We start from the raw sequence: 15,483 nt of genomic DNA, 5'->3' as shown, positions 1-15,483 counted from the left end.
TCTCGACAATTGACTGGTGAAGAGCACATCGGAGGACAGTGCTTGGGAGTCCATTTAGAGGACTATTCAGGTGCTTGAGCTACTAGAGTTCATTTTAAACTACCCCAAGTCCCATTTACACCCTGCTCAGCAATTGGAGTTCATTGGAACCCTGCTCGATATGCAGAAAGTCTTAGCCTTCCTCCTGGGACCGAGAGCAGACGCTTTGATCGCACTGGTTTCTCTGGTTCAAACCTCTCAGCAGGTCACAGCTCGGCAGATGTTGCGGTTGTTGGACCATGTGAGACCCCGAGTGGGGGGTTTGATCATGGCTGGAGGAAATAATACAGATGGCAAAAAGAGTAACGTGCAAAAATAAATATTTATTCACAAGAACCAAAATTCCCTGGCCTGTTTCTTCACAGAGCCAAGCAGTAGTGGTGTGGGTAAACCCTTGCGGTTCAAGAACAAAGTTTTATTAATATTTATTGTCATGTACTCACGGGCCTATTGCTTCAGAGTCCGAAGTATAGAATGGGGCAAACCTTGCCAGTTCAGCAAGTAAGCCAGCCTCTGACGGTGGCTCAAACACAGTCTGCAGCTGTGGGTTTGCCATGCCCCAAACAGTTCTCTTTGACTTGTCAGGTTTTGCGCTGGCCAGACCTCCAGCAAACTCACAAAGTTTGTTATCCACAAGGGCTTACCTCAGCCTGATCACAGCAAGTGGATGTCTCCAGTCAGGGCATACACTGGGGCTTTGCGTCCTCCCCTTTGCGCTTTTTTCTCTACATTTGCAGTGTCTTCCTGTGCGGATATTTTTCTTCCATTTTTGTCTTTGATTTCACTTTATTTTCCCTCTTAGTTCTTAGTGTTTTCATCCCTTGAAGTTTTCTTTCTTTTTCTTGGCTCGATAGGCCCGCTTATGCTTAATCATCAGCCTTGATTTGTGCTCTGCCCCTTTTTGTAGTCCAAAATTGAGGAATTTAATTTGCCTGCAATTCTTTCCTTAATGTCTAAGAAGACCTCTAGTGGCTTCAAGAGGTGCACCTAATGTAATCAGGTGATTGCGGTGATGGACCCGCACTCTTGGTGTATCGAGTGCCTTGTGCTTAATCCCGACTCTATCTCCTGTTCTCTCTGAAAATGCAGTTGAAGACCCAGAGGGCGCGTCAAGTCTAGCAGGAGAGAGTTTTGGCTCCTCAAAGGCTGATCCGTCGACATCGGCACTGTGGAAGCATTGACCTTGATGGCTGCCCAGGCATCAGCTACCACTGGGAGCACACAGGCATCGAGGGGGGTCTCCACTTGCTCAACGTCAGGTGCTGAAGTTGGCCCCGTGACCGGTCAGCACCAGACCCGACAGAGATCACATACAGGTTCAACGATGTCCTAATCAGCATTGAAGGACCATGATGCTCAGGGCTGGGGAAATCCCAAGAAGTAGGCATCAATCCTCTTCGACACACGGTGCCAGGAGCGCTAGGGCATCATCACCGGTACCTGAGAAGCGCTCCCCTCTCCTTGGTGGAGGTGCTGGTGTATCAGTCTCTGAGCAGTCAGATTCTTGCTTCCAGTTCAGCACCTGCTTTTTCACAGGCTATACCAGTCCCGGCTCCTCAGCCTTTGCTGATGCTTACCTTCAATGAGTGGTACCGAGTCATGCTCAAAGAGGAGCTGGCACAGATGATACAGCTGCACACACCGTTCAGGTATCATAAGAACATAAGAGTAGCCATACTGGGTCAGTCAAATGGTCCATCTAGCCCAGTATCCTGTTTTCCAAACAATGGCCAAGCCAGGTCACAAGTACCTGGCAGAAACCCAAATTGTAGCAACACTCCATACTACAAATCCCAGGGCAAGCAGTTGCTTCCCATGACTGTCTCAATAGCCGACTATGAACTGTTCCTCCAGGAATTTGTCCAAAACTTTTTTTTAAACCCATATATGCTAACCGCTGTTACCACATCTTCCGGCAAAGAGTTCCAGAGCTTGATTATTCGTTGAGTGAAAAAAATATTTCCTCCTATTTGTTTTAAAAGTATTTCCACTTAACTTCCTCGAGTGTCCCCTAGTCTTTGTACTTCTGGAACAAGTAAAAATCAATTTACTTCTACTCATTCTACACCACTCAGGATATTGTAGATCTCAATCGTATCTCCCCCATCCGTCTCTTTTCCAAGTTGAAGAGCCCTAACCTCTTAGCGTTTCCTCATACGAGAGGAGTTCCATCCCCTTTATCATTTTGGTCGCTCGAACCTTTTCTAATTCCGCTATATCTTTTTTGAGATACGGCGACCAGAACTGAACGCAGTACTCAAGGTGTGACTGCACCATGGAGCAATACAAAGGCATTATATAGTATTTTCGGTTTTTAAGAAAGCATTGGTTCTTAATTCTCTCAAAGTTCAAGCTGCAGCTTTAGCATGTTATAGAGGCTGTATTAAATGAGTTTTTGTTTGGAGTGCATACTGATGTGATCCATTTTCTTAAAGGAAATTTACAAGGTACTTGTGTTATAAAAGTGTATTTTAGATTAGATTAGAAATTACTCATTTGCCTCCTCTTCTTAGGAAGGTCTGTCCAGAATGGAATCTTAAATTGTTTTTCAGAGCTCTTCGAAAGGCTCCATTTGAACCTCTTCCCAAGGCCACTATAAAAGATCTTTGAAATCAGTTTTTCTAGTCACCTTATCTTCTGCAAGATCTTTTCCTGCACTTTTCTGAAACAAGAGTTCCTATTAGGATGGTTTGTGGGGCTGACTTACCTAAGTCAGCCCCACAAACCATCCTAACCTCACACCAGGTAGGGGCTGATATTGAGGGAACCACCAAGAACAAAATATGAACAGGTAGCACGCTGGGTTTTTTAGGTTAGGTGTAATAAACATCCCTCCATCTTCAGACCCAAGCTCTCACAGCCCAAAATATACACTGAAAAGAATAGGACACAAGCTAATTTATTGTTGAAAAAGCAATGAGTATTTCTGTACCTGTCAAGGCAAGGTGAAAATAACACCTATACCCTAGGCCTGAACTGGTTATGACCCCAAACTCCACGAGCACTATAGAAAAGACAGTTACAACCTGACTAACGGTGAAGGGCTCTCCCACTCTCATGTTCATGGGCACCGGAGGTAGAGGCAGTCAGGAAGCCGTTGAATCTCCCGGGAGGATACAGGAACCGCAGTAAGAATGGTCAGACAACAGGTGGAGCAGGTGGCAGGTTGTCAGGTGATTTTTTCCAAAGGCTTCTTATACCCTTTTCTTGGGTAAAGCGAGCCTCACAGTCTCTAGAACAGGTTTGGAACTTTCCAATATGATTTGGAGAACCAAAACACTGGGTCACCGGCACTGGGAACAGAGGCGTTCTGACCATGAAGACATAAACATATATAAATGCAAAACGTCCTGTCCACCTAATTTATTTTTCACCCCCCCCCCCCCCCCCCCATACAGACATCTCCTACTTCCCCCATCCCCTCCCCTCTGTCCACCTTATTTTATTTTTCAACCCCCCCTATACAGACATCTCCTACTTCCCCTCCCCCACCCCCTCCCCTCTACCCACCCCTCCCACCCACTCCTGGAGGAACTTGAGGCCCTGAAGACAACACTTCATAAAGCTGCCACAGAGATCTGTACACCTGGCCGCGCTTCTGCCCAGATGACTGGTCTTTCCCTTTCCCAGCCAGCCATCTGGATCATCTTTACCGTCCAGTGATGTACAGTCGGTGGGTCTTCCGCTACCCAGTTGACTAGCCAGCATTAATGCCACACACACACAACGCACCTGGGAGGGACCAAAGTAGTGTCCTCTCTTCACATTAATCAGACATCTTGCCTTTGTTTCAAAGTGAAGATTGTCTCAGACTACTTTTCGCTTTGTCTCTTAGATGTTGAGTACTTATGCATTACTTAAAATCTACCAGTGATTTTAAACGCTCTGATCATCATTTTGTTTTGTTTTGTTTTTGTTTCAGGCCTTCAAGGCAACGGTGGCTAGATGGTTGAAGGAGGCTATCTCTTCAGCTTATTTATTGTCAGGGAAGTCTGCTCCCCTAGATGTTAAGGCTCATTCTACAAGATCCCTATCTACTTATTTTGCTGAAGTACAAGCTATTTGTTTGGAGGACATTTGTAGGTCTGTTACATGGGCTGCTTCTCATTCCTTCATTATGCATTAACATTTAGATGTGGTGGCCAGATCAGATGCCCCCTTTGGGGCTCAGGTTATTTCTGCAGGGTTGTCATAATCCCTCCCTAATAAAGGACTGCTTTTTATATCCCATTCATCTGGACTGATCCTTTGGTGATGTGATGAAAGGAAAAATTAGTAATTAACTGATGATTTTCTTTTCTTTAGTCTCAAAGGATCAGTCCTGAACCCACCCTTCATAGGTACTCAGTTCTTAATGTACATAGTTTAGAGGTTTCTTTGGTTTTTAGGCACACGTTATTTTGCAGGTTTGAGCTAATTCTGGTTCATGTTGCTAACATTATGGAGACAGGAGGGTTTTTTTTTGCTTATAAATCACTTTTTTCCTACTGCTTAGCTATTGAATACTGGCAGCACAGCACCTTATAAAGCATAGCTCATTAGTGCTCTCTAGCTCCACCTGCTGGCAGATGGGCATAACCCATTATTCTCCGAGGACAAGCAGGCTGCTTGTTCTCACAAATGGGTGACGTCCACGGCAGCCCCTCCGATCGGAGATCTTCACTAGCAACAGCGTTTGCTAGCCCTCGCGTGCGCAAGCACGACCGTCTTCCTGCCCGAACGCAAGCGCGATCACCAGTCTTCTTTTTTTCCGCGGCTCAGTACGGCTGTTTTCGGTCAGTCTGCGCCCCAAGGAGACCCCTCGCGTCTTTTTGCTGCGTTCTTCCATTCGGAAGTGTCCGGATTCTTCTTTTCCGTCGTGTTCGTACTTCGTTTTAAAAAAAAATTCCCTTATTTCGAGAGTTTTCCCGTTAAGTTTTCTTTCGTTGTCGGGCACGGCCTTTTTAGCCGCCCATGCGGGTTTTTTCTAACTTTTTTGGTGCCATTAGCCATCATCGCGAATTTTGACTTCGCCGGTGTGAAATTTCCGCCCATGTCCTCGAAGCCAGCCAGTGGCTTCAAAAAGTGAACCCAGTGCAGCCGGACTATCTCCATCACTGATAGGCACGTTTCGTGCCTTCAGTGTGGGGGCCGGGCATCGTCCCCAGGCCTGTACTCTGTCTTCTGTTGAAGAAGAGGACTCAGGCGGCGAGATTGGCCCAGTGGAACCTTTTGTTCGGGGCCTCGTCCGGTGCTCCGACGTCTGCGATACCGAGGTCATCGTCTGGTGCGTCGACGTTTGCGGTACCCAGCTCATCTGCCGGTGCTCCAATGTCTGCGATACCGAGGTCATCGGTGGTATCGATGTCGTTGGAGGGGGCTTCGTCTTCCGGAGTGCAAGTGAGGGCTGTCCATTCCCCTTCTGGTAGCGGTGAGTCCTCGAATAGGTCTCCGCCTGCCTCGAGGGCTCCTATGGTACAGGTCCCCCGGGATCGACCTCTTTCGGACCCGGCCCACAGGAGGCGTTTGGATTCGACGTCCTCCTCTTCGGTACCGGGAGGTGACGTGCTTCGTGCGAAGGCAAAGAAGCATCGACGTCGGTCGCCTTCCAGACGCGGTACCAAGAGCTCAGGGTCGCTGGTGCCGCCGGCACCCAAGCGTCGACACTGGGAGGACCGCTCACCCTCTGTGTACAGGAGGTGTCGATGCGCTCCACTGTGGACAGCCCGGTACCGTCTCAGTGTCCTGGACAGATTCTGAGCTCGTCGCTGGTACCGGACTCCTTGCCTTCCTCGACAGCCGCTCTGAATGAGAGCCTCAGGGCCATCCTCCCAGATGAGCTGGGTACCGCAAATGTCGACGCACCAGACGATGACCTCGGTATCGCAGACGTCGGAGCACCGGACGAGGCCCCGAACAAAAGGTTCCACTGGGCCAATCTCGCCGCCTGAGTCCTCTTCTTCAACAGAAGACAGAGTACAGGCCTGGGGACGATGCCCGGCCCCCACACTGAAGGCACGAAATGTCCACCACTTCTTTAATATCTGATTGCACAGTCGCAATGTCTTTATGCACCTTCACCAGTCATCTCGTTAAGTCTTTATTTTTATTTTTATTTGTTACATTTGTATCCCACATTTTCCCACCTATTTATAGGCTCAGTGTGGCTTACATAGTACCGGAGAGGCGTTTGCCGACACAGGTGTGAACAAATACAAAGTGATGTTGTGGTAGGTAAAGTTCATGTGGCACCACATTAGGGAATCGTACAGCGGTAGAGTTGTGTTATGTCCATTACGTACTTTAGTTTTGTTGTGTTGCAGAGATCAGGCATTTAAGTTGGATTGGTGGGGTATGCTTTTTTAAACAGGTTAATTTTTAGTGTTTTCCGGAAGTTGAGGTGGTCGTATGTCGTTTTCAAGGCTTTCGGTAATGCATAAGTCTTAGCAATACAGATGGTCATCTCGTTCTCCGAGGACAAGCAGGCTGCTTGTTCTCACGACTGGGTTGACGTCCGCGGCAGCCCCCACCAACCGGAAAAAGCTTCGCGGGACGGTCGGCACGCAGGGCACGCCCACCGCGCATGCGCGGCCGTCTTCCCGCTTGTGCGCGACCGCTCCCGCCAGTTACTTTTTTTCCGCGACTGAGAGAGTCGTGTTTTTGCAACTCTCTCGTTTCAGCCGCCGGAATTTTCGACCGCGTTTACGCGGGTCGTCGCTCTTGGCCTTTTCGGCCTCTTCTTCTTTCGTTTCGTTTTGTTATCCAAAAAAAAAAAAAAAAAAGAATTTTGCGCGTGTGGAGCACGCGCTCCTCCCTTTTCCCTCGCTTTCTAGCGGGGACGCCTCGTTGCGGCCTAGTGGCCGCTCGGTCGGTTTCAATTTTCGTGGTGTGATTTTAGCCACCATTGCCGACTTTGACTTCGCCGACGCGATTTTTCCGTCGATGTCCTCGAAGGTCCCGAGTGGATTTAAAAAGTGTGGTCGCTGCGGCCGGCCGATCTCGCAGACCGACACCCACGCTTGGTGCCTCCAGTGCCTCGGGCCGGAGCACAATCTCAAGTCGTGTGCTTTGTGTCTCGGTCTCCGGAAACGGACTCAGGTTGCGAGGCAAGTTCTGCGGGACCGTCTTTTTGGAACTTGCGCCGGCCCCTCGACGTCGACCTCGACGGCATCGGTATCGAAGGCCGGTTCTTCGGTACCGGTATCGATGCCCGAGACATCGGCACCGATGGCAGCGACCCCAGGAGAACAGGTCCCGTCGGCCCGCCGGTCCGCCGGCGAGAGTGGGGTAGAGAGACCGCGTGGGCAGTCGGCCCCGGTCACTCCCTCAACTCGTGAGCCACGGGACCGAACCCTGTCGGACCCGGTACCTCGAGACCGAGGGGGATCGACCTCCTCCTCCTCCATGCCCTCCGGCACCGGTGACGTGCACCGGAAGAAGGACAAGAAGCGCCGTCACCGGGAGCCCTCGGTGCCTGAAGAGGAGTCGACGCCGAAGCGTCATCACAGAGAGGAGAGATCTCCGTCGGTGGTGGAGGTACCGACGCGTCGGGGTTCCGGCACCTCGGTGCCGTCTCCTGGCCCCCAGCAGCTTCTGGCACCGACACCCTTACCGGCCCCACCGCCTTTCTCGGCAGCGGGCCTGGACGAGTGCCTCAGAGCCATCCTTCCGGGGCTCCTGGAAGGGCTGATGCGCCAGGCTGTGCCGGCGCCGGGGGTGCTTGCGCCCTCGGCGCCGATGACTGTGGCGCCGGCGAGCTCTAGCCCGGCGCCGGGGCAGTCGACACCGCCGCCGCTTGCGGTGCCGGTCTCGACAGCCACGCAGGTGGAGTCCCCGTCGACGTCGATGGAGGGAGCTCCGTCCCCGCCGGCGCGGGAGTCCACCGCTCGACGACACCGAGGCCTCGGTGCCTCGACGTCGAGCCGGGCCCGGTACCGGACTCAGCTACATGAGCTAATGTCCGATACCGAGGATGAGGACTCGTGGGGGGAAGAGGAGGACCCGAGATATTTCTCCTCAGAGGAGTCTACGGGCCTTCCCTCGGACCCCACGCCGTCACCGGAGAGGAAGCTCTCACCTCCTGAGAGTCTCTCCTTTGCCTCCTTTGTGCGGGATATGTCTATAAGCATTCCCTTTCCCGTGGTCTCTGTGGAAGAGCCGAGGGCCGAGATGCTCGAGGTCCTCGACTATCCATCACCACCTAGAGAGTCCTCCACGGTACCGCTGCACAATGTCCTGAAGGAGACGCTGCTCCGGAACTGGGTGCGACCATTAACTAATCCCACCATTCCCAAGAAAGCAGAGTCCCAGTACAGGATCCACTCTGACCCAGAGCTCATGCGGCCCCAGTTGCCCCATGACTCAGCGGTCGTGGATTCTGCTCTCAAGAGGGCACGGAGTTCGAGGGATACCGCCTCGGCGCCCCCGGGGCGGGAGTCTCGCACTCTGGACTCATTTGGGAGGAAGGCCTACCAGTCCTCCATGCTCGTGACCCGCATCCAATCTTACCTGCTCTATATGAGCATCCACATGCGGACCAATGTGCAACAGCTGGCGGACCTGGTCGATAAGCTCCCGCCGGAGCAGTCCAGGCCTTATCAGGAGGTGGTCAGGCAGCTGAAGGCGTGCAGAAAGTTCCTGTCCAGGGGGATTTTTGACACCTGTGACGTGGCATCTCGTGCTGCGGCCCAAGGTATAGTGATGCGCAGGCTCTCATGGCTGCGTGCCTCTGACCTGGACAACCGCACCCAGCAGAGACTGGCTGACGTCCCTTGCCGGGGGGATAACATTTTCGGTGAGAAGGTCGAGCAGATGGTGGACCAACTGCATCAGCGGGAAACCGCTCTCGACAAGCTCTCCCACCGGGCGCCTTCAGCACCCGCCCCCACGGGTGGGCGTTTTTCCCGGGCACGGCAGGCTGCACCCTATTCTTTTGCAAAGCGTAGGTACAACCAGCCGGCCCGAAGGCCTCGTCAGGCACAGGGACAGCCCCAGCGCGCTCGTTCTCGTCAACAGCGTGCGCCTAAGCAGCCCCCTGCGCCTCCACAGCAAAAGCCGGGGACGGGCTTTTGACTGGATCCACGGGAACATAGCCGCCCTACAAGTGTCCGTGCCGGACGATCTGCCGGTCGGAGGGAGGTTAAAATTTTTTCACCAAAGGTGGCCTCTCATAACCTCCGACCAGTGGGTTCTCCAAATAGTGCGGTGCGGATACGCCCTGAATTTGGCCTCCCTGCCTTCAAATTGTCCTCCAGGAGCTCAGTCTTTCAGCTCCCATCACAAGCAGGTACTTGCAGAGGAACTCTCCGCCCTTCTCAGCGCCAATGCGGTCGAGCCCGTACCACCCGGGCAGGAAGGGCAGGGATTCTATTCCAGGTACTTCCTTGTGGAAAAGAAAACAGGGGGGATGCGTCCCATCCTAGACCTGAGAGGCCTGAACAAATTCCTGGTCAAAGAAAAGTTCAGGATGCTTTCCTTGGGCACCCTTCTGCCAATGATTCAGAAAAACGATTGGCTATGTTCCCTGGATTTAAAGGACGCATACACTCACATCCCGATACTGCCAGCTCACAGACAGTATCTCAGATTCCGCCTGGGCGCACGGCATTTTCAGTATTGTGTGCTGCCCTTTGGGCTCGCCTCTGCCCCACGAGTGTTTACAAAGTGCCTCGTGGTGGTAGCGGCCTACCTACGCAAGCTGGGAGTGCACGTGTTCCCATATCTCGACGATTGGCTGGTCAGGAACACCTCGGAGGCAGGAGCCCTCCGGTCCATGCAGTGCACTATTCAACTTCTGGAGCTGCTGGGGTTTGTGATAAATTACCCAAAGTCCCATCTCCAGCCAACTCAATCTCTGGAATTCATAGGAGCGCTGCTGAATTCCCAGACAGCTCAGGCCTACCTTCCCGAAGCGAGGGCCACCAATCTCTTGGCCCTGGCTTCGCAGACCAGAGCGTCTCAGCAGATCACAGCTCGGCAGATGTTGAGACTCCTGGGTCATATGGCCTCCACAGTTCATGTGACTCCCATGGCTCGTTTTCACATGAGATCTGCTCAATGGACCCTAGCTTCCCAGTGGTTCCAAGCCACCGGGAATCTAGAAGATGTCATCCGCCTCTCCACCAGTTGTCGCACTTCACTGCTCTGGTGGACCATCCGGACCAATTTGACCCTGGGACGTCCATTCCAAATTCCGCAGCCCACGAAAGTGCTGACGACGGATGCATCTCGCCTGGGGTGGGGAGCCCATGTCGATGGGCTCCACACTCAGGGTCTGTGGTCCCTCCAGGAAAAGGATCTGCAGATCAACCTCCTGGAGCTCCGAGCGATCTGGAACGCACTGAAGGCTTTCAGAGATCGGCTGTCCTGTCAAATTATCCAAATTCGGACAGACAATCAGGTTGCAATGTATTACGTCAACAAGCAGGGGGGCACCGGATCTCGCCCCCTGTGCCAGGAGGCCGTCGGGATGTGGCGTTGGGCGTGTCGGTTCGGCATGCTCCTCCAAGCCACATACCTGGCAGGCGTAAACAACAGTCTGGCCGACAGACTGAGCAGAGTCATGCAACCGCACGAGTGGTCGCTCCATGCCAGAGTGGTACGCAAGATCTTCCGAGCGTGGGGCACCCCCTCGGTGGACCTTTTCGCCTCTCAGACCAACCACAAGCTGCCTCTGTTCTGTTCCAGCCTTCAGGCACACGGCAGGCTAGCGTCGGATGCCTTTCTCCTCCATTGGGGGACCGGCCTCCTGTATGCTTATCCTCCCATACCTTTGGTGGGGAAGACCTTACTGAAGCTCAAGCAGGACCGCGGCACCATGATTCTGATAGCGCCCTTTTGGCCCCGTCAGATCTGGTTCCCTCTTCTTCTGGAGTTGTCCTCCGAAGAACCGTGGAGATTGGAGTGTTTTCCGACTCTCATTTCGCAGAACGACGGTGCGTTGCTGCACCCCAACCTTCAGTCTCTGGCTCTCACGGCCTGGATGTTGAGGGCGTAGACTTCACTGCGTTGGGTCTGTCTGAGGGTGTCTCCCGGGTCTTGCTTGCCTCTAGGAAGGATTCCACTAAAAAGAGTTACTTTTTCAAGTGGAGGAGGTTTGTCGTGTGGTGTGAGAGCATGGCCCTAGAACCTCGTTCTTGCCCTGCACAGAACCTGCTTGAATACCTTCTGCACTTATCAGAGTCTGGCCTCAAGACCAACTCAGTAAGGAATCACCTTAGTGCGATTAGTGCTTACCATTATCGTGTGGAAGGTAAAGCCATCTCTGGAGAGCCTTTAGTCGTTCGATTCATGAGAGGCTTGCTTTTGTCAAAGCCCCCTATCAAGCCTCCTACTGTGTCATGGGATCTCAACGTCGTCCTCACCCAGCTGATGAAACCTCCTTTTGAGCCACTGAATACCTGCCATCTGAAGTACTTGACCTGGAAGGTCATTTTCTTGGTGGCAGTTACTTCAGCTCGTAGGGTCAGTGAGCTTCAAGCCCTAGTAGCTCATGCTCCATATACTAAATTTCATCACAACAGAGTAGTGCTCCGCACTCACCCAAAGTTCCTGCCGAAGGTGGTGTCGGAGTTCCATCTTAACCAGTCAATTGTCTTGCCAACATTCTTCCCCAGGCCGCATACCCGCCCTGCTGAACGTCAGTTGCACACATTGGACTGCAAGAGAGCATTGGCCTTCTACTTGGAGCGGACACAGCCCAACAGACAGTCCGCCCAATTGTTTATTTCTTTCGACCCTAACAGGCTAGGGGTCGCTGTCGGGAAACGCACCATCTCTAATTGGCTAGCAGATTGCATTTCCTTCACTTACGCCCAGGCTGGGCTGACTCTTGAGGGTCATGTCACGGCTCATAGTGTCAGAGCCATGGCAGCGTCGGTGGCCCACTTGAAGTCAGCCACTATTGAAGAGATCTGCAAGGCTGCGACGTGGTCATCTGTCCACACATTCACATCTCATTACTGCCTCCAGCAGGATACCCGACGCGATAGTCGGTTCGGGCAGTCGGTGCTGCAGAATCTGTTTGGGGTGTAATCCAACTCCACCCTCCAGGACCCGAATTTATTCTGGTCAGGCTGCACTCTCAGTTAGTTGTTCTTCGTAGGTCAATTTCTGTTGTTTCCTCGCCGTTGCGAGGTTCCATTGACCTGGGTTCTTGTTTTGAGTGAGCCTGAGAGCTAGGGATACCCCAGTCGTGAGAACAAGCAGCCTGCTTGTCCTCGGAGAAAGGGTATGATACATACCTGTAGCAGTTGTTCTCCGAGGACAGCAGGCTGATTGTTCTCACCTACCCTCCCTCCTCCCCTTTGGAGTTGTGTTTTATACTTTATTGCTTGTCATTCAACTGGCGGGAGCGGTCGCGCACGGGCGGGAAGACGGCCGCGCATGCGCGGTGGGCGTGCCCTGCGTGCCGACCGTCCCGCGAAGCTTTTTCCGGTTGGTGGGGGCTGCCGCGGACGTCAACCCAGTCGTGAGAACAATCAGCCTGCTGTCCTCGGAGAACAACTGCTACAGGTATGTATCATACCCTTTCTGGGAATTGGCTGCCTCCAGTGCATGTGATCCTGCTGCATCTTGACCAGTCTTGGGGCCCGACTTAATTTTGGCATTGTCTGTAAAGCAAAAGTCCAGCAACTTCTTCCATGCTGACATAGCCATTAGTAAACACCAATTTCCTTATGTAATTTGGGGAACACTTTACTCTGCTGAGGCTTTGAAAGGTTTTTCTATGCTGTGCTTAGAGCGCTTTCTCAAAAAGCAGCCATCTCCTACTCACCCCTTTTATCTGTCATATCCTCAATCTCTCTCTGTCCACTGCGACCGTTCCTGATGCCTTCAAACATGCTGTGGTTACACCGCTCCTGAAGAAGCCTTCACTTGACCCTACCTGTCCTTCCAACTATCGACCCATCTCCCTCCTCCCCTTCCTTTCCAAGTTACTTGAATCCGCCGTTCACCGCCGCTGTCTTGACTTTCTCTCATCTCAAGCTGTTCTTGACCCACTCCAATCTAGCTTTCGCCCTCTTCATTCAACTGAAACTGCACTTACAAAAGTTCCCAACGACCTGTTCCTGGCCAAATCCAAAGGTCTCTATTCTATCCTCATCCTTCTCGATCTATCCGCCGCTTTTCACAGTGTTGATCACAGCCTACTCCTTGATATGCTGTCTTCATTTGGATTCCAGGGCTCTGTTCTTTCCTGGTTCTCCTCCTACCTCTTGCTTTGCACCTTTAGTGTACTCTCTGGTGGATCCTCTTCCACTTCTATCCCTCTACCAATCGGTGTACCTCAGGGTTCTGTTCCCGGTCCTCTCCTGTTCTCCATCTGTACTTCTTCTCTTGGCTCTCTGATATCCCATGGCTTTCAATACCATCTCTATGCTGATGACTCCCAGATCTACCTCTCTACCCCCGAAATCTCAACCAGCAAGTTTCAGCCTGCCTATCTGATATCGCTGCCTGGATGTCTCAACGTCATGTGAAACTTAACATGGCTTCTCATTTTTCCCCCTAAACCGACCTCTCCTCCCCCCCTCCTTCTCTATTTCTGTGGATTGCACTCTCATTCTCCCTGTCTCATCTGCTCGTAATCTTGGGGTCATCTTTGACTCCTGTCTCTCCTTGTCTGCTCACATTCAGCAGATTGCCAAAACTTGTTGTTTCTTTCTCTATAACATCAGCAAAATCCGTCCCTTCAACTCTGAGCACTCTGCCAGAACCCTTATAAACACTCTTACCACCTCTCGTCTTGATTATTGTAACCTGATTCTCACTGGCCTCCCTCTTAGCCATCTCTCCTCCTTTTCAATCAGTCCAAAACATTGCTGCGCGACTCATTTTCTGCCAAAGTCGCTATGCTCACATTAGCCCTCTCCTTAAATCACTTCACTGGCTCCCTATCCGTTTCCGCATTCAATTCAAACTTCTCTTATTGACCTATAAGTGCATTCACTCTGCCGCTCCCCAGTACCTCTCCACTCTTGTGTCTCCCTACGCCCCCCCCCCTCGGTTACTCCATTCTGTAGATAAATCTCTCTTATCTGTTCCCTTCTCCTCTATTGCTAATTCCAGACTCAGTTCCTTTTATCTTGCTGCACCTCACGCCTGGAATAAACTTCCCGAGCCTGTACGTCTAGCCCCCTCTGGCCGTTTTCAAGTCCAAACTTAAAGCCCACCTCTTTACCACTACTTTTGACTCCTAACCACTGCTTACTTGCCCTGTCCTTTTATCCTCACCTTTTTATTCCCTTACCCTTAATTGTTCTGTCTGTCTGCCTGTCTTATCTAGATTGTAAGCTCTTTGAGCAGGGACTGTCTTTTTTTGTGTATGGTGTACAGCGCTGCGTATGCCTTGTAGCGCTATAGAAATAAGTAGTAGTAGTGATGTTTTTCTCTGCATCCTCTTTATACTTTGGAGACAGCTCTCTTGTCCTAGCACTATGAGATGACAACCATTTGTGTTAAGTGATCAATCCCACTTTCTATGGAAAGCATCTGTTACAGGTGAGAACATTGCTTTTCAGTTAGAAGATCCTAGGTTGATGAGTCACTTTTTATAGGGAGTACCAGAAGACAAGCTACCTATTTTTAGAAGGGGTAAAAGTGAGAGTCATGGCAGTAAGTTTAGTAAATTACATTTTAGAATTGATATGGCAGTCATCTATATATAGCCAAAAAAACAAAAAAAAAGATTGTGAAGGTAAAAGGTACCATCAGAGGGCTGTCTTCACATTTTGATATACTTTTTTTGTTTTGTTTTTATAATAGCATGTAAAGTGATTTATCTTCAACAAATTCCTTGACAAGTAAATTTTTTTGTAATTTTAGTTTGCCCTTGTTTTCTTCTGAAGTCTTTACATTGAAAGTGTTTGTAAGAGATTGTGGTAATTTTTTCTAGGGAACTGTTGAAAGTCCTTGATGAAAATATACAGCTGAAGAAGCAGTCTTCTGAATTGGTGACATGCTGCGAGCAGCAGGTACATTATGATGCTAGATTTTTTAATGTTTTGGACTTCTTTTTTTTTCTTTTTCAAATTTGTTTTATTATTTTCCATTAGAAACATAACAGTATCCACACTATATCTTTGTACAGAGATTAGAACTTCTCTTTCAACTAACATGTTTCCAACTATTACCCTCCCTCTCCTATTATATTCCCCCCTCTTAGGTAGTTTTGTGACCAATTCTCTTTAGACCTGTCCATGTGACACATTGTTCAGGAGTGTCTGATAGGACAACCACTGTTCATAGGGATTCCACGTTTTATGGTGCTGCGGAATACTGCCAGTGCATAAAGCTGTTAACTTCGACATCAGATGAATATAGTCTAATTTCCGCAACACTGACCGCAGTTCCGGAAGTGTGGGTTGCTTCCATGCCGCAGCCAGCACCAATTTGGCGGACACAAATAGTTGTGCGGCAAAGCGGTATATGGAATTAGGAATTCCTGCAGGTCTAAAGTGGAGT

The 15,483-nt window shown here is 50.9% G+C and overlaps 1 protein-coding gene across 1 annotated transcript in view; it reads left to right on the top strand.

Moving 5' to 3' along the window:
• The window catches only part of KIF15 (kinesin family member 15), a 1,036,090-nt gene that overhangs the window by 608,756 nt on the left and 411,851 nt on the right, over nt 1-15,483 (top strand). Inside the window, 1 exon segment of the mRNA XM_030209299.1 lies at nt 14,915-14,993. Coding sequence (XP_030065159.1) covers nt 14,915-14,993 — 79 coding nt within the window.

The sequence above is a fragment of the Microcaecilia unicolor genome, chromosome 1 (genome assembly GCF_901765095.1).
Source record: "Microcaecilia unicolor chromosome 1, aMicUni1.1, whole genome shotgun sequence".
NCBI classification, from domain to species: domain Eukaryota; kingdom Metazoa; phylum Chordata; class Amphibia; order Gymnophiona; family Siphonopidae; genus Microcaecilia; species Microcaecilia unicolor.
Note: the sequence above shows the minus strand (reverse complement) of the source record. Positions and strands in the feature narration are given on the sequence as shown.